The sequence below is a fragment of the Diaphorina citri genome, unplaced genomic scaffold (assembly GCF_000475195.1).
Source record: "Diaphorina citri unplaced genomic scaffold, Diaci psyllid genome assembly version 1.1 scaffold1248, whole genome shotgun sequence".
In the NCBI taxonomy this organism is placed as follows: Eukaryota; Metazoa; Arthropoda; class Insecta; order Hemiptera; family Psyllidae; genus Diaphorina; species Diaphorina citri.
In genome coordinates, this window is record NW_007378677.1 from 35,741 (window position 1) to 53,899 (window position 18,159).

Genomic DNA, 18,159 nt, shown 5'->3' on the forward strand with positions numbered 1-18,159 from the left:
GGAGTGCACCCCCAACCCGCTTATATTGCACTGAGTGCACCCCGCCTACCCTTCTGTTAGCTAAACCTTCCTCTGTACTTAGCTTAGCCCGCAACATCCTTGGCTTTATGAGAAAAAGAATCCTGGATACTACAAGCAGGAAGTCCCTCTTACCCATTTTTTCTCTCTGTTGTAAAAAATATTTCAGCCTGATTGTCTAGATTTTTTTCCCCCATAAGTAATAGATAATACCTTTTAATATAAAAGTTAAACCTCTACCAAACAATGATCCTACTCTTTTTAATTGGAAGAACGCCAATTCGGTCCCACGACCTTTTTTCTTAAGGTAGTAGACTACCAATTGGGACCCGGGCTTACTACCAATTGTGTCCCGTATACCTGTAATGCATTGGATAAAATAAATAAGAGTTCTTATTTTTACAATATTACAACGTTCTTTTTTCTGTTATTCCATCATATTTTCCGAAAATTTTCAATACAATCACCAAAATTTTCGGTACTTATTCGGAAGCTATGACAGTGAAAAAGAAAGCTCCTTTTTGTGTTCAACATAACCCTATAATAACACCAATCACAGCTCTAATTTCTGGATGGATGCCTCAGTAACTTTTTTTTTTATTATTATTTTTTTTAAGAGGTTTGACAGAGGGAACTGTAACTGCTATGGTCTTATCGTCCCGAAATCGAAGAGAGAAGGAAGACGTCGGCCCGACAGTCGAATAGAGAATAGACTGGACAGTGTTGCCGGATCGAGGATAGACAGGTTGGAAAATAATCCTAGAATGGACAGTGTTGCAAATACGAGGTTAGATCGAATAGATTCTCGATTAGACGTTGCCAGATTGAACCGGTTAGAACCGAATAGACTGGACAGTGTTGCCAGACTGGACCGGTTGACGGGTTCAGCCAATCATAGGTCTTCGTTTCTCATCGAGGATATTTTGTTTCGGAGTAAATCCGCTGGGGGCGTGTCGGGCGTCAGACAGCAACTTGAGACTGATCGAGCGGCACAGGTAAGATTTTTCTTTTATTTTATTATTATTTTTTATATTATTATTATTAAGAGAGCTTCTTTACAACTTTTTTGGGTATGGCAGAATAGTTTAGTGCCTTCTTTACTATTGATTCTCATCTACTTTTTTTTCTAGTTAAGCAAGGTGTTAGTTGTATGTATTATTCTTTAACCCATCAAATACACAAGACGTTGTTTAGACTGCTGGGGTAAAGGGACTTTTCAGTCTTATTTGGGCAGGATAAACAAGGTATATTCTATTCTATTCTACTCGCATCATCAATCTTTTAACTCTGGCAATGCCGCCACTGGTCGCTACTCAATTCAACATACTCTCCGTAGTGTTCAAGCGCCCCAAGGGGAAAAAACTTGAACCTTATTTACCTACTTCGTTCAATTGTTCCAGCTCTCCCTGCCGGTTTCCAGAGCGTTATCCCGGGCAGCAGAATGTTATCCTCTGTTACCGTCAGCCGCCATGGCCGCTTATCTATCTTACCCTAGTCCTTATCTGCACAAATCTGACTCCTTCTACATAACACCACAAGGTAAGTTTTCGGTGTAATTTAACAATATCTCGGGAACGGTATAAGCTAAAGACTTGAAATTTGGTATGTAGTTCATAAATGTGACGAGGATGCAACACAAAACGTTTGATTAAAATAGGTGCTGTGGTTGGGGGGTATTTTGACCGCTTTTTGGCGGGTTTCGACCGCTTTTTGGCGGTTTTCAGCTATACTGACTAAACGGTTAGAGATATTGTAAATGTTACAACAGAACACCCAAATAAGCACCATTCAATAGGATAAGGGAAGTCATGTGATGTTCACACCAGATTTTTTAAATTCCGCCCCAGGCGCTATTCGAATCAGCGACCTAGCGCTTACAAGGCAGAGACACTACTGTGTTCAATGGGGAAGGTAATATGGGATAAAGATTAGCTAACTACCTATAGGCTGTCAAAACGCTGTCCTCAAGTTATAATCTTCATGTAGGTACTTTATTGAGCAAGGTTTTTTTCTCCTATGAATATTTTGCCTGCCGGTATTCACACAGATTAGTTTAACCCATTCACTCCCCCAGGTCTTCCGTTCGGCAGCCTGTTTTCCACCTCCCCCCACGAGCTCGGCAGTAAGCACTGTCGCCGACGTAAGGCCCGTACCGTGTTTTCCGACCATCAACTGACGGGCCTAGAGAAGAGGTTTGAGGCCCAGCGATACCTGAGTACCCCGGAACGGGTCGAGCTGGCAACAGCGCTTCAATTGTCTGAGACACAGGTGAGTGGTCGAATTTTTCTTCTGTGGAAGTTGAGCTCAAACTTTTTAACCCTAGAAAAATTCGGGTTGAGAAGACGCCATCTTGGATGTGAAAAACTTTGAATATTTTGTGTACAAATACAAAGCTCTTCTACGTCATCTAGTTTAACTTGTTAAGAGTCATTTCTATTTTCCTTTTGAACTAGGCACTTAAATCTAGTTCCGTCAAGGAGATATGCATTTTCAACTTCAACACCCTGGCTGCCAAAGCAAAGGTATTCCATGGTGTTTACCCAACATGTAGGTACATATTCAAACATCTCCCCCCCCCTTTTTTTAAAGAGGTTTGACAGAGGGAACTGTAACTACTATGGTCTTATCGTCCCGAAAATCGAAGAGAGAAGGAAGACAGGATAGGAGAAAGCCAGCCGGTCCGAGAACGAACACTATCCCATGAGGATAAAATCCGCCCCGGGCGGGAATCGAACCCAAACATCTCCCTTAAATGAGAGACAGACTTTGTACACATGCATTTAATTTTATTATTGGAAATTTTTAATCGCACAAACACCAAAATTTCACTTCTTTCAGAGGCCCCTCTTTCAGAAAACCATTTAAATACATGAGCGTCCCGTTGCTGCCAGTGTGGTAACACTATTACGCCCAGAGACTAAAAACTCAGGTTCTATTTTTTACGATAATCGAAAAGGAAAATAAACTTTGAACTTTCAAAAGGAAAATACGAAATGCCTGTTTCATTTTCAGGTGAAGACGTGGTTTCAGAATCGTCGAATGAAACACAAGAAACAGCTACGAAGGATGGGAGATGATAAGATGAAACCCGCCAAGACAATATCTTCAGGTGGGTAACTCCCTAATTCTTCCTTTTTAAAGGTTCACACACACTTATCTGTCAAGGATACGTTCCGTCACCTTACGTCTTGCTGGTTCCATATTACTTTCCATCGGATCAAATGCACGACCGCACGCTTATCCGTCGCTGAGACGGACTGTATCCTTGCTGGTTAATTGTGCGTTTCAAATGGGGTTTCTTTTTACTTTCCTTATCCTATAGGAAGGAAAGTAATGTAATCGGGTCAAACTTTCGATGGTCAATTTTTAGTGCCAAAACACGTTTAAAGAGCCTAAATCCAAAGTTTCAGCCATTGGTCCGTGTACCTAAGTGTCTGTCTGTAAACAAAATATCTCGAGAACGGTAAGAGCTAGAGACTTGAAATTTGGTCTGCAGCTGTCAAATGTGACAAGGATGCGACACAAAACTTTTGGTTAAGACCGGTGCAACGCTTGGCGGCATTTCACCGCTTTTTGGCGGTTTTCGGTTTATTTTAACAATATTTCGGGAATGGTATGAGCTAGAGAATTGAAATTTGGTATTTAGTTCACAAATGTGACAAGGATGTAACGTTTGGTTGAGATAGGTGCTGCGGTTGGCATTATTTTGACCGCTCTTTGGCGGTTTTCGACCGTTTTTTTTTTTTTTTTTTTTTCAACTATAGAATCTGGATCGATTTCTCTTTGGAAATAAAGATTAATCAATGCACTACTAAAACCTATAGTAGGATATACATATATATTTTTTTGTATTTATTCATTATTACTTTAATTTTTAAGTAGGTAGGTACTATTAGTTATAAAATTGGATCAAGAACGATTGTTTTCATTCTGATTTTTTATACTTTTTGAGACTAGGTACCTAATATTTTGTGAACTCTCAATTCCTACGAGCGCCGTACTTTTCAATAAATATGCAATGTGCGAAACGAAAGAAATTTAAAAAAAGTTACACTTGATGAAACGAATTCAAAATATAAAAATTTCCTTTTAATCAATTTTAAAATATTTAAAAAATTAATTTTATATTTTTAAAATTTTATTTTTAATAGGGTAGAAGAACACCCAAATAAGCATCATTCAATAGGATAAGGAAAGTGGTGTGATGTTCACACCAGATTTTTATTATTTTAATCCGCAGATCGGCCCATGGACTTCTCCTCTTCCAGTCACCCCTCCCCCGCTCTTCACAATCACCATCGGCAACTCTCGGCCCTTCACGAGGTTTTACGAAGTGGTCACGATCCCGACACGAGTTCAGACGAATCGTGCAGTGATAGCGAGATCATCGATATCGTTGGAGAATCGAAAGGGTGAATGCTTAAAATGGGACCTTGAGCCTCGAAGGGTTAAAATTAAAACTGTTTCGAATTTTCAGTTTTGACTTTTTATAATGAAGTTAAATAATGAATGAGGAGGAGACAGAATTTTAAAAGCAATGCATTGATATTTCAAATGAAAAAAAAAAAAAAAAAAAAAAAAAAAAAAAAAAAAGGAAAAAAAAAAAAAAAGAAAAAAATTAGGAAAAAAACCCAGAGGGGGATTGAAAAAAAAAAAAAAATGAATAAAAATAAAAAGGTAATGAAGTAAAATCTATCCAGCCTAGTTAGCTTTGGAGTAGTGTAGCGCGTCTGTATTGTAAGAGCTAGGTCGTCGGGTTGATTCCCGCCATAAGTGTATTTTATCCCAAACAGATAAGGTTCGTTCTTGGAACAGCTGGCTTTCTCCTATGCTGTCTTCTTTCTCTCTTCGCTTTCGGGATGATAAGACCTTGGCAGTTACAGTTCCTTCTATCAAACTTTTTTTTTTAAAAGCCTTATAACTTATACAATGATGTTAAATCCCCTCATGAGAAATAAATAAAAATATATTGTTCATTTATTTATTCTTCATCTAGGTAGGTCTGTGCAATAGGTACCCATTTGAATTGTGCCAAATTTTCGTTATAATTAAGCCCTTCAATTGTTTCATGGTGGGTTTCACCAATGACTTAATGAGAGCTTTCACTAATGGAAGATTTTTCAATAATCCAAAAGGAGTTTTTAATAAACAAAAGGATTTTTTAATGATCCAAAAAGGAGGAGTTTTTAAATACTCCTGTTTGGACCATTAAAACATTAAAAACTCCTATTTGGATGGTTAAAAATTCTCCCATTAGTGAAATCTCTCATTAAGTCATTGGTGAAATCCACAGTCAAACATCCAAATCGCCATTATAACGTCCTTTTGAAAAAAATCTTGTGACAAATGTTCTTACCACTTCATGCTTTTAGAAAAGTCCTTTAGAAAATAAAAACGCACTTATTATTTAATTTTCTAACAATAAAGATTTATAAAGACCAAAAAAGAGGGGTTCTTCTTTATTTATTTCTCTTAAAATAAAATTAAACCCTTTTGTCTATGTACACGTATTTGTAACCTTGAATAGTCTCTATCAAACTTTTTTTTTTAAGCCTTATAACTTATACAATGACGTTAAATCCCCTCATTAGAAATACCTAAATAAAAATATATTGTTCATTTATTTATTCTTCATCTAGGTAGGTCTGTGCAATAGGTACCCATTTGAATTGTGCCAAATTTTCGTTATAATTAAGCCCTTCAATTGTTTCATGGTGGGTTTCACCAATGACTTAATGAGAGCTTTCACTAATGGAAGATTTTTCAATAATCCAAAAGGAGTTTTTAATAAACAAAAGGATTTTTTAATGATCCAAAAAGGAGGAGTTTTTAAATACTCCTGTTTGGACCATTAAAACATTAAAAACTCCTATTTGGATTGTTAAAAATTCTCCCATTAGTGAAATCTCTCATTAAGTCATTGGTGAAATCCACAGTCAAACATCCAAATCGCCATTATAACGTCCTTTTGAAAAAAATCTTGTGACAAATGTTCTTACCACTTCATGCTTTTAGAAAAGTCCTTTAGAAAATAAAAACGCACTTATTATTTAATTTTCTAACAATAAAGATTTATAAAGACCAAAAAAGAGGGGTTCTTCTTTATTTATTTCTCTTAAAATAAAATTAAACCCTTTTGTCTATGTACACGTATTTGTAACTTTGAATAGTAAATTATTAATTGATTTGACCGTTTCCTGATGTGTTATTGGTTGGAAATGGAAGGGGGGGGGGAAGTAAATTAACCCATAAGAGCCGAACTTTTTTCTTCTTCGTTGGATCTTGCTGAAAATGAACTGCTTCTAAATAGAATAGAATATACCTTGTTTATCCTGCCCGAATAGGACTGAAAAGTCCCTTTACCCCAGCAGTCTAAACAAGGTCTCGTATATTTGATGGGTTAAAAAATAACACATACAACTAACAATTCAGTAAGAAGACCTTGCTTAACTAGAAAAATAAAGGTAAATGTAAATTAATAGGTGGTAGTAGAGAGTGAAGATAAAGTAGAAAAACAACAGGTCCGGACCGATACTGAGTAAATGTGTCAAATAATAGTGAAAATGGTAGGAAATTTGGTTTTCTAACTAATAGACTAATCCCCGATGCACTCTGACGTGGAGCGACTGAGGTTCTAGCGAAAAAGAGAGAAGAGTTTGCTCAAGATTGGTGTGACTTTAATTTAGACCTCGGCTCTCATGGGTTAACTTTCTAAGATAAAAATTTCTTCAGTAATGATTTCATGACAGAGTTCTTTGAATAGTAAATTATTAATTGATTTGACCGTTTCCTGATGTGTTATTGGTTGGAAATGGAACGGGGGGGGAAGTAAATTAACCCATAAGAGCCGAACTTCTTTCTTCTTCGTTGGATCTTGCTGAAAATGAACTGCTTCTAAATCCGGACCGGTACTGAGTAAATGTGTCAAATACTAGTGAAAACAGTAGGAAATTTGGTTTTCTAACTAATAGACTAATCCCCGATGCACTCTGACGTGGAGCAACTGAGGTACTAGCGAAAAAGAGAGAAGAGTTTGCTCAAGTTTGGTGTGAGGTGTGACTTTAATTTAGACCTCGGCTCTCATGGGTTAACTTTCTAAGATAAAAATTTCTTCAGTAATGATTTCATGACAGAGTTCTTCAATAAATTTAAATTACACACATGGCCTTGTTGCTTAGCGTGTAAATAAATAAATAAAATTAAATTAGTACTTCTTTCCAATATAAATCAAATTGTAATATATAAATAATATATTTACCTAGGTATTTGTTCTTAAACATTTTTTTTTTTTTTAATAATTTGATCCAAGTGCAAGGTAAATCTAGACGCTTGACAAATGGAGTGTGTCTGAAGGAATGTGATGTGTTAAAATTTCCAATCCACCCAACATTCAAAGTTGCTAACTTTTTAATTTTTCTTTAAATTTTCTTTTCCTTTTTCCTGAGATTTCAAAGAGCTTTTAAATACTGTGATTTCCATTGGTAAGTAGGTACAACCCCATTTCCAACCAATTCATCTAAACACATTAGAGAAAATACCTATTGACTAGAATTATATCATGACTAAAAGTTAAAAGATAAAAAAAAGAGGTACCCTATGTGGAATTAGAACAATTGAAATGTTGGTGAGACTTTGCACTTTCCAATTTATAAATCCCCTAATAAAAATAGAATTTGGTTTCTGCGCATGTTCAGAACTTTACACGCATGCGCGGAAGCTTTCTATCATGCGCAGTAGCTTCTGATCATGCGCAAAACTTTTGACTTATATGGTTATAAGCAGAACCTACTGTTCATGCGTAAAACCTTTTACGCATGCGCAAAAGTTTCTTCGCAGAAGGTTATTGTAAAGATTCCGAGGAAATGCAAGGTCTCTCTATTTTAGTGTCTCTATTTTGTCAAATAATTTGTAAATAAAAATCCAAAACATTGTTCTTTTGATGTTGCAATATTGAATTATTATTTACAAATCATCTGCATACTAATATTGGTACGCTTTTAAACTTTCTTTGTTATCCAACAAAAAACTCAGTAAAGACAGTAGTAAAACATTTAAAAAAAATCTAATCTGTATAGTATTTTTTTTATATATAAATTTGTCTAACTAATTTTATCTACAGGGTGTCCCAGAAATGAAATACAGAAGCTTACAATTCGGCCAGTTTTGTGCTGAGCTTTTACAACACCTCGAAAAACCGTTAACTGAAATTTTGGCTCAATAACAACAAGAGTAAAGTTAAAAGACTGAAAGTTTATTTAAGGCTTTAAAAGATGATTTAAAGATGTTTTAAAGGGTGAAAACATCGAGCAAAAAAGCAAAAATAAATTAACAAACAACATTTACAACCGTTTGTGAGAAGAATGTTTATGAAAGCCTAAACCATACCAAAGTAGCATTTCTTGTTTTGGATAGCAGATAGGTGGTACCTACTCAAAATTGTACTTTTAGTAGAAGTAAACCTAAACAAATAATCAAGTTTTTTTTTTTTTTTTTTTTTTTTTTCAAAAATATTTGATGCAGTCTTTACGCTTATTGGGAGGAATCCTACAATGCTGCAGTGAGCACCAAAGTTGTGACATAGTAACACAAAGAAATTGCATTTACATTTTACATAAGGATGAAAATATTGTCTCTCTATTAGGTTCTTGTTTATCCAGGATTGACTGTATATTTATTTCTTCTTAGTAATAAAATAAGTGAACAGGTAATTCCCTGGACACAGTTTGTTTGGATTAAAAATCCAAAGTGACTAACAATAATTTGAAACTGTGGCCCAGACAAAGAAACCCGCAAAGGTTGGACAACCCTGCTCCATAAGGAGGAAAATATTGTCTCTCTATTAGGTTCTTGTTTATCCAGGATTGACTGTATATTTATTTCTTCTTAGTAATAAAATAATTGAACAGGTAATTCCCTGGACACAGTTTGTTTGGATTAAAAATCCAAATTGACTGACAATAATTTGAAACTGTGGCCCAGACAAAGAAGAGCAACTTTTATTAAGCCGGTTTAAAATTTCAATTTTTTGAATTGTATTGTCTCTGGAGATTTTTTTTTTTTCTTTTTTTTTCCAAGAACAGAAACTTATCTTAAGAAGGTTTAAAATGTCATTTTTTGAAATCGTCTCCCTTAATTGGGAACGAGAGGTTACCTAATTCATAAATACAAACAATAATAGTCTAATAATATAAATTTAATGTACTAAGTATTTACAAAGAATCTATTTATAAAGGAGTGAGAAATTGAGACTAATGAAAAATTATTTTAACCTATCTATTTCAATAAGAATCTTACCTATTATTGTACTCTTAAATCATTTAATGAACAAACGAAAGGAAATATTTCGGATATTTTCCAAGTTTAACCCCACAAAAGGGACACTCCATCTAACATAATCACATCACTGCTCAGACGGTAAAAACTAAAAATACCTCTTAGGCTTTGTCCACACGTGGTCGATCGGCCGTCGATCAATGTCAACTGAACCGTCCACACTGCCTCGATAACATAGATTAATCTCATCGATCGACTTTATACTTCATTCACACACTGATCGCCCTACCATCCAGAATCAAAACACCTCGGAAGGATTTTTTTTTCCAAGAAACTTATCTTAAGAAGGTTTAAAATGTCAATTTTTTTTGAAATCGAATCGTCTCCCTTAATTGGGAACGAGAGGTTACCTAATTCATAAATACAAACAATAATAGTCTAATAGTATAAATTTAATGTACTAAGTATTTACAAAGAATCTATTTATAAAGGAGTGAAAAATTGAGACTAATGAAAAATTATTTTAACCTATCTATTTCAATAAGAATATTACCTATTATTGTACTCTTAAATCATTTAAATATTTTAAATGAACAAACGAAAGGAAATCTTTCGGATGTTTTCCAAGTTTAATCCCACAAAAGGGACCCTTTCCTCCATCTAACATAATCACATCAAAAAGTAAAGTACTCTAGTACTTAAAGGGATTTATTCCAAAAGAACATTTTATTGTTAATGTGATATAAAATAAACTTCAATATATTATTATTATCACTGCTCAGACGGTAAAAACTAAAAATACCTCTTAGGCTTTGTCCACACATGGTCGATCGGCCGTCGATCAACGTCAACTGAACCCTCCACACTCCTTCGATAACATAGATTAATCTCATCGATCGACTTTATACTTCATTCACACACTGATCGCCCTACCATCCAGAATCAAAACACCTCGAAAACTGAAATTTGGCAGGAATCTAGTAATATTCCAAATAATAGATGTAAAAGAAATAACTTATTCTCTTCACTGGGTTGAAATAACTTATACTCTTCACCCAAAGAAATAACTTATACTCTTCACCCAGTGAAGAGTATAAGTTATTTCTTTTACATCTATTGTTATGGAACTTCACAAAGTTACTGAGTCTTCCATCATGATATTCCAAATAAGTTCTAAATGTGTAATACCTCAATATGAGAGGATTTCACACAAATCTAAACGGATCTTGAGGTAAGGGCCGTTCCCACTTGTCGTGAGTTTCATCCGATTTTTTCCCGAATGTCCTGTAGGTATAGGTCATTTACCTAATTTAAATGGGAGTGTTCCCACTTATGCCCGAGTTGCACCCGAAACCTCTATAAACGAGAAAATGGCCCCTTTTTTTGCTAAGTCCCACGCTCATATAAACAAGAAAAATGACCTAGTCCCTTGGGTTCTCGTTTATCCAGGTTCGACTGTATTACTCTTTAACCCATCAAATATACGAGACCTTGTTTAGACTGCTGGGGTAAAGGGACTTTTCAGTCTTATTTGGGCAGGATAAACAAGGTATATTCTATTCTATTCTACTCGCATCATCAATCTTTTAACTCTGGCAATGCCGCCGCTGGTCGCTACTCGAGTCAACATACTCTCCGTAACTCCGTAGTGTTCAAGCGCCCCAAGGGGAAAAAACTTGAACCTTATTTACTTCGTTCAAAAAAAACTTGAACCTTAAAAAAAACTTGAACCTACTTACTTCGTTCACTTGTTCCAGCTCTCCCTGCCAGTATCCAGAGCGTTATCCCGGGCCGCAGAATGTTATCCTCTGTTACCATCAGCCGCCATGGCCGCTTATCTATCTTACCCTAGTCCTTATCTGCACAAATCTGACTCCTTCTACATAACACCACAAGGTAAGTTTTACTGGTCGCTACTCAATTCAACATACTCTCCGTAGTGTTCAAGCGCCCCAAGGGGAAAAAACTTGAACCTTATTTACCTACTTCGTTCAATTGTTCCAGCTCTCCCTGCCGGTTTCCAGAGCGTTATCCCGGGCAGCAGAATGTTATCCTCTGTTACCGTCAGCCGCCATGGCCGCTTATCTATCTTACCCTAGTCCTTATCTGCACAAATCTGACTCCTTCTACATAACACCACAAGGTAAGTTTTCGGTGTAATTTAACAATATCTCGGGAACGGTATAAGCTAAAGACTTGAAATTTGGTATGTAGTTCATAAATGTGACGAGGATGCAACACAAAACGTTTGATTAAAATAGGTGCTGTGGTTGGGGGGTATTTTGACCGCTTTTTGGCGGGTTTCGACCGCTTTTTGGCGGTTTTCAGCTATACTGACTAAACGGTTAGAGATATTGTAAATGTAAGATGGGCGAGAAGAGACACAATACTTCCCATTTATACGTGCTGGGTCAACACGAGAACACCAGAAAGTAACCCGTTGAAATATTTGCAATCGAAAAACGAGTACAAATTTTTAAGGGAAGTCATGTGATGTTCACACCAGATTTTTTAAATCCCGCCCCAGGCGCTATTCGAATCAGCGACCTAGCGCTTACAAGGCAGAGACACTACTGTGTTCAATGGGGAAGGTAATATGGGATAGAGATTAGCTAACTACCTATAGGCTGTCAAAACGCTGTCCTCAAGTTATAATCTTCTTGTACTTTATTGAGCAAGGTTTTTTTCTCCTATGAATATTTTGCCTGCCGGTATTCACACAGATTAGTTTAACCCATTCACTCCCCCAGAAGATTAGCTAACTACCTATAGGCTGTCAAAACGCTGTCCTCAAGTTATAATCTTCATGTAGGTACTTTATTGAGCAAGGTTTTTTTCTCCTATGAATATTTTGCCTGCCGGTATTCACACAGATTAGTTTAACCCATTCACTCCCCCAGGTCTTCCGTTCGGCAGCCTGTTTTCCACCTCCCCCCACGAGCTCGGCAGTAAGCACTGTCGCCGACGTAAGGCCCGTACCGTGTTTTCCGACCATCAACTGACGGGCCTAGAGAAGAGGTTTGAGGCCCAGCGATACCTGAGTACCCCGGAACGGGTCGAGCTGGCAACAGCGCTTCAATTGTCTGAGACACAGGTGAGTGGTCGAATTTTTCTTCTGTGGAAGTTGAGCTCAAACTTTTTAACCCTAGAAAAATTCGGGTTGAGAAGACGCCATCTTGGATGTGAAAAACTTTGAATATTTTGTGTACAAATACAAAGCTCTTCTACGTCATCTAGTTTAACTTGTTAAGAGTCATTTCTATTTTCCTTTTGAACTAGGCACTTAAATCTAGTTCCGTCAAGGAGATATGCATTTTCAACTTCAACACCCTGGCTGCCAAAGCAAAGGTATTCCATGGTGTTTACCCAACATGTAGGTACATATTCAAACATCTCCCCCCCCCCTTTTTTTAAAGAGGTTTGACAGAGGGAACTGTAACTACTATGGTCTTATCGTCCCGAAAATCGAAGAGAGAAGGAAGACGGAAAAATTTTTAATGATCTAAATAGGAGTAGTTACCTATTAATAATCAAAAAAGAATTTTTTAAAAACTCCTCTTTTTTGGATCATTAAGAACTCCTTTTTGGATCATTAAAAATTCTCCCATTAAGTTATTGGTGAGATCCACCATAGCTCTCCATTTTTTTTTCTTTCTTAGAAAGTCCTGACACAAGATTAAAATGATTAAAACGGACACAAGATTAATTTCATCGCTATGTTGCCAAGTGTACAACTCCTAACACCTAAAAAGTTTAAGCAAGAGAACAAAATTTTGAAATAGACAATTGAAAACTAAATCCAAAAAATAGGTAGATATAAAAAGTTATCCGAGAATTAGTAAGGTGTCTAACTTTCAGTTTAAAAATCTGAACCAAACCAAACTAAAGAACAGGTAAAATGAAAAATAATTTAGACTGGTAGAAAATTTGGGATTCAATAGAAATTAATTCCTTGATTCTTTGTTGGAAAAAATACAACCTTAAATTTTAGGTACCCTATGAATGCAAGAAGAAAGATTTAAAAAGGGAAGAAAGAGGAGAAGGAGGAGGAGGAGGAGAAATGGAAGAAGACAGATTTAAAAGAAATAAGAAAGAGAAAGGCAGAAGGAGGAATGAAGCATTTTGGAGAAAGAAAACGGAAGAAAGAGGATAGAGAAAATAGTACGCATGCGCGGAAGCTTTCTATCAGAAAGATTTAAAAAGGGAAGAAAGAGGAGAAGGAGGAGGAGAAATGGAAGAAGACAAATTTAAAAGAAATAAGAAAGAGAAAGGCAGAAGGAGGAATGAAGCATTTTGGAGAAAGAAAACGGAAGAAAGAGGATAGAGAAAATAGGAGAGGATAAAAGAAGAAAATATTAGAAGAAAAGAAGAGATTGAAAAAACTAATGTTTGGGTCTAGAGTCAATAACAATTTACAATATTTAATCTTTAGATTTTAGAACAAATAAATGAAATAATCAAATCAAAGTAAGACAAAAAGGATAGAACATTAAATTTACTATGACTAAGTTCTACATTTTAACACGGTTTGTGAGATTGTCATGAGATAGATTACGTTTTATCAAATTCAATGTTCAAACGCAATAAAACTTTTAGCTCTTTTGTATTCACTACCTAATAAAATCCAAGCTCCAAGTTGTTGTTTTTTTTTTTTTTTTTTTTTTTTTACACTCGCCAACATTAAAATCCAAGGTCCAAGTTGTTTTTTTTTTTTTTTTCTTTCTTTTAAAAAGGTCTGACACAAGATTAATGTTGGATTTCACCCAATGGAAGAATTTTTAATGATCTAACTAGGACTAGTTACCTATTTAATAATCAAAAAAGAAGTTTTTAAAAACTCCTCTTTTTGGATCATTAAGAACTCCTTTTTGGATCATTAAAAATTCTCCCATTAAGTTATTGGTGAAATCCACAATCCACCATAGCTCTCCATTTTTTTTTCTTTCTTAGAAAGGCCTGACACAAGATTAAAATGATTAAAACGGACACAAGATTAATTTCAACGCTATGTTGCCAAGTGTACAACTCCTAACACCTAAAAAGTTTAAGCAAGAGAACAAAATTTTGAAAAAGACAATTGAAAACTAAATCCAAAAAATAGGTAGATATAAAAAGTTATCCAAGAGTTAGTAAGGTGTCTAATTTTCAGTTTAAAAATTTGAACCAAACCAAACTAAAGAACAGGTAAAATGAAAAATAATTTAGACTGGTAGAAAATTTGGGATTCAATAGAAATTAATTCCTTGATTCAATAAAATTCATGAAAGTTGATTGAGAGAATTTCTAAATAAATAATTAGATTTAGGTAATAATGTCCAACATAATAAAAATCGATATCTACCTAAATAAATAAAATATTTTTGTACATGTGTAAAATTACTGTGCTTTGACTGAAGCTTTTGAATGTTTTTTTTTTTTTTTTTTTTTTTAATGTAAATTTTGCAATACATTAATTTTCCCCCTTTCTTTTTTATAAAAATAATCTGACTTGAAAAAGTTTGGGAATTTGTAATACTAAATTATGTTATTGTGAGCCTACGTTCGAAAGATATAAGTCATTATCTGCCTAGTAAATTGGTATTAGGAACGACCTTAGCTGCGCAATTCAAGATTCTACCTTTCAGTTTGAGTTTTTCGACACTCGGAAATTAAAACTTAATAGGAAATTCCAATCCCTTTAGTGGAATATCCTATTAAGTCATTATTCATTAATGATTCAGAATTACCCTCCATTAGCCTGCCCAAGCTTTTCCATTTCAGTTCACTTGTTAGCATGTTGTTCAATTTTAAAGTTTATATTTTCTAGTAAAACAGACCCTTGTGGAAGTAGAATTAGCTGTAAAGAAAAACATTTATCTTTTTTACCTCTTGTATGGATATTTTATTCTTCTATTGTATTGAATCTTGTAATAATTTACTTGGTTATTTCTTAACACTTATCAACATGAATGGAAATGGAAGGGGGGGGAGTAAATTAACCCATAAGAGCCGAACTTTTTTCTTCTTCGTTTGATCTTGCTGAAAATGAACTGCTTCTAAATCCGGACCGATACTGAGTAAATGTGTCAAATAATAGTGAAAATGGTAGGAAATTTGGTTTTCTAACTAATAGACTAATCCCCGATGCACTCTGACGTGGAGCGACTGAGGTACTAGCGAAAAAGAGAGAAGAGTTTGCTCAAGTTTGGTGTGACTTTAATTTAGACCTCGGCTCTCATGGGTTAACTTTCTAAGATAAAAATTTCTTCAGTAATGATTTCATGACAGAGTTCTTCAATAAATTTAAATTACACACATGGCCTTGTTGCTTAGCGTGTAAATAAATAAATAAAATTAAATTAGTACTTCTTTCCAATATAAATCAAATTGTAATATATAAATAATATATTTACCTAGGTATTTGTTCTTAAACATTTTTTTTTTTTTTAATAATTTGATCCAAGTGCAAGGTAAATCTAGACGCTTGACAAATGGAGTGTGTCTGAAGGAATGTGATGTGTTAAAATTTCCAATCCACCCAACATTGAAAGTTGCTAACTTTTTAATTTTTCTTTAAATTTTCTTTTTCTTTTCTTTTTTTTTTATTTTGTAGCAATGGAACAACTGCTACATTAGACGCATGTGGTCTGTGTCGTAGCATGCCCATCCCGTAGTATGCCTCTCATCAAAGAGCTTTTAAATACTGTGATTTCCATTGGTAAGTAAGTTCAACCCCATTTCCAACCAATTCATCTAAACACATTAGGGAAAATACCTATTGACTAGAATTATATCATGACTAAAAGTTAAAAGATAAAAAAAGAGGTACCCTATGTGGAATTAGAACAATTGAAATGTTGGTGAGACTTTGCACTTTCCAATTTATAAATCCCCTAATAAAAAAGAAACAAAAAATGGTTAGATTTCTCAAGGTAAAAAATTCTTACTCCTAATGCATCCCCGATTCCAAAAATCACATTAGAAAAATTTCTGTCTGTCTGTATATCTGTCTGTTACGCTAAATAGACCTTTGGTTGTCCTCTTTTCACGCAAAAACGGCTCGACCGATTTTGATGATTTTTTTTGTGGTTGTTAAGAAAAGTACTCCGGGTGACATACCTAGGCTACTTAAAATTGTCACATTCCATCCTGATTCAAAATGGCGGCGGTTCAAAGTTATGCCCATTATGCTACACTGTGGGACATGTCAGGGAGCGCGTAGCGCATGGATGTGTGGTGTGTGTGTGATGGATGTGTGGTGTTTGTGTGTGTGGGGTGATTGATTAACAAGCTGGCCGAGAGAGAGTCATAAAACTCACCTTTGGAAGAAGATGCAGGTGTTGATGATGAGTCGTGTTGCGTACTTGTACTTGGCTTGCCGGAACGCGCAGGTTTTTTGATGGAAGATCGTTTCATGGATTTGGTGGATTTAGATGAGCCTTGTCGGGACACGGAGGGCGTGGTGGAGTCAGGAATGGGCGCCTGAGAGAGAGAGAGAGAGAATAGAATATACCCTGTTTATACTGCCAGAATGAGACTGAAAAGTCCCTTTACTCCCGCAGTCTAAACAAGGTCTCATGTATTTGGAACAAAATAGGTGTAATTTTTTATAAATTAAAACCTTGCTTAAATTAAAAAAAAAAGAGAGAGAGAGAGAAAGAGAGAGAGAGAGAGAGAGAGAGAGAGAGAGAGAGAGAGAGAGAGAGAGAGAGAGAGAAAGACATTTAAAGAAAGATTAGTGGAGGGAGAGAAATCCATTTATCATTATACAGTTATGTGCCAAATTGGGGGATATATTAACTCTTTGACCTTTTCAATATCAAAGATATTAATCTCTAGCCAGCCTAGTTAGCCTGGGTGGTAGCGCGTCTGCTTTGTAAGCGCTAGGTCGCAGGTTCTACTCCCGCCCGGGGAGGAACATTATCCTAAACAGGTAAGGTTCGTTCTCGGAACGGCTGGCTTTCTCCTATCCTGTCTTCTTTCTCTCTTTACTTTTGGGACGATAAGACCTGTAGTTTTTGTAGTAAAGGCTTCAACTGTAGCCGAATAGTGATGGCAAAATAGAGAAAAAATATCTTTTTTTAGGCATATGCCATAAACAGGGGTGATGGTCTCTAACCATGTTTAATTGACTCGTCCTATACTGCAGAACCTCAGATGATAAGACCTTAGCAGATACAGTTCCCTCTATCAAACTTTTTTTTTTTTTTAAATTTATATCTTGCTGTCAGCCATTTAAAGAAAGATTAGTGGAGGGAGAGAAATCCATTTATCATTATACAGTTATGTGCGAAATTGGGGGATATATTAACTCTTTGACCTTTTCAATATCAAAGACAATAATCTCTAGCCAGCCTAGTTAGTCTGGGTGGTAGCGCGTCTGCTTTGTAAGCGCTAGGTCGCAGGTTCTACTCCCGCCCGGGGGGGAACATTATCCTAAACAGATAAGGTTCGTTCTCGGAACGGCTGGCTGGTTTTCTCCTTATCCTGTCTTCTTTCTCTCATTACTTTTGGGACGATAAGACCCGTCATTTTTGTAGTAAAGGCTTCAACTGTAGCCGAATAGTGATGGCAAAATGGAGAAAAAATATCTTTTTTTAGGCATATGCCATAAACAGGGGTGATGGTCTCTAACTGTTGCATAGTGTGAACTGTACCTTATATGTGTTGCGTGTTGCATAGTGCGACCAAGGCTAACTAGCTTCATGATTGTAAAAGTGTGTCTGTGTTCACACATTTAAATAATTATTACAAAAATAAATAATAAATAAATAGCTTCAAACCATTTTGCTCCCGCTAATTAATGTGTTTTAATTTTCTTTTAAAGTTAATTAATAAAATTCTGACTATAAAGAATTATAGAATAATATTCTGATCTAAAGAATATAA

General features: G+C 35.5%; 3 protein-coding genes across 3 annotated transcripts in view; 2 read left to right on the top strand and 1 right to left on the bottom strand.

Moving 5' to 3' along the window:
- Positions 1-722: 722 nt before the first annotated feature.
- LOC103514950 (brain-specific homeobox protein homolog) lies at positions 723-4,530 on the top strand. Its single transcript, XM_008479867.3, has 5 exons — positions 723-1,013; positions 1,419-1,557; positions 2,093-2,286; positions 3,031-3,127; positions 4,259-4,530. The coding sequence occupies exons 1-5, from the start codon at positions 783-785 to the stop codon at positions 4,432-4,434; spliced, it is 837 nt and encodes a 278-aa protein (XP_008478089.1). The 5' UTR covers positions 723-782; the 3' UTR covers positions 4,435-4,530.
- A 6,359-nt stretch (positions 4,531-10,889) lies between these two features.
- Positions 10,890-12,971, top strand: LOC103514951 (brain-specific homeobox protein homolog). Its single transcript, XM_008479868.1, has 5 exons — positions 10,890-10,928; positions 11,049-11,187; positions 11,318-11,434; positions 12,192-12,385; positions 12,951-12,971. Exons 1-5 carry the CDS (start codon positions 10,890-10,892, stop codon positions 12,969-12,971), a joined length of 510 nt encoding a protein of 169 aa, XP_008478090.1.
- A 5-nt stretch (positions 12,972-12,976) lies between these two features.
- The window catches only part of LOC103514952 (sodium channel protein 60E-like), a gene marked incomplete at its 5' end in the record, with an annotated part of 43,301 nt that continues 38,118 nt past the window's right edge, over positions 12,977-18,159 (bottom strand). Inside the window, 2 exon segments of the mRNA XM_026827788.1 lie at positions 12,977-13,035; positions 16,590-16,752. Of these exon segments, the coding sequence (XP_026683589.1) occupies positions 12,977-13,035; positions 16,590-16,752 (222 nt within the window).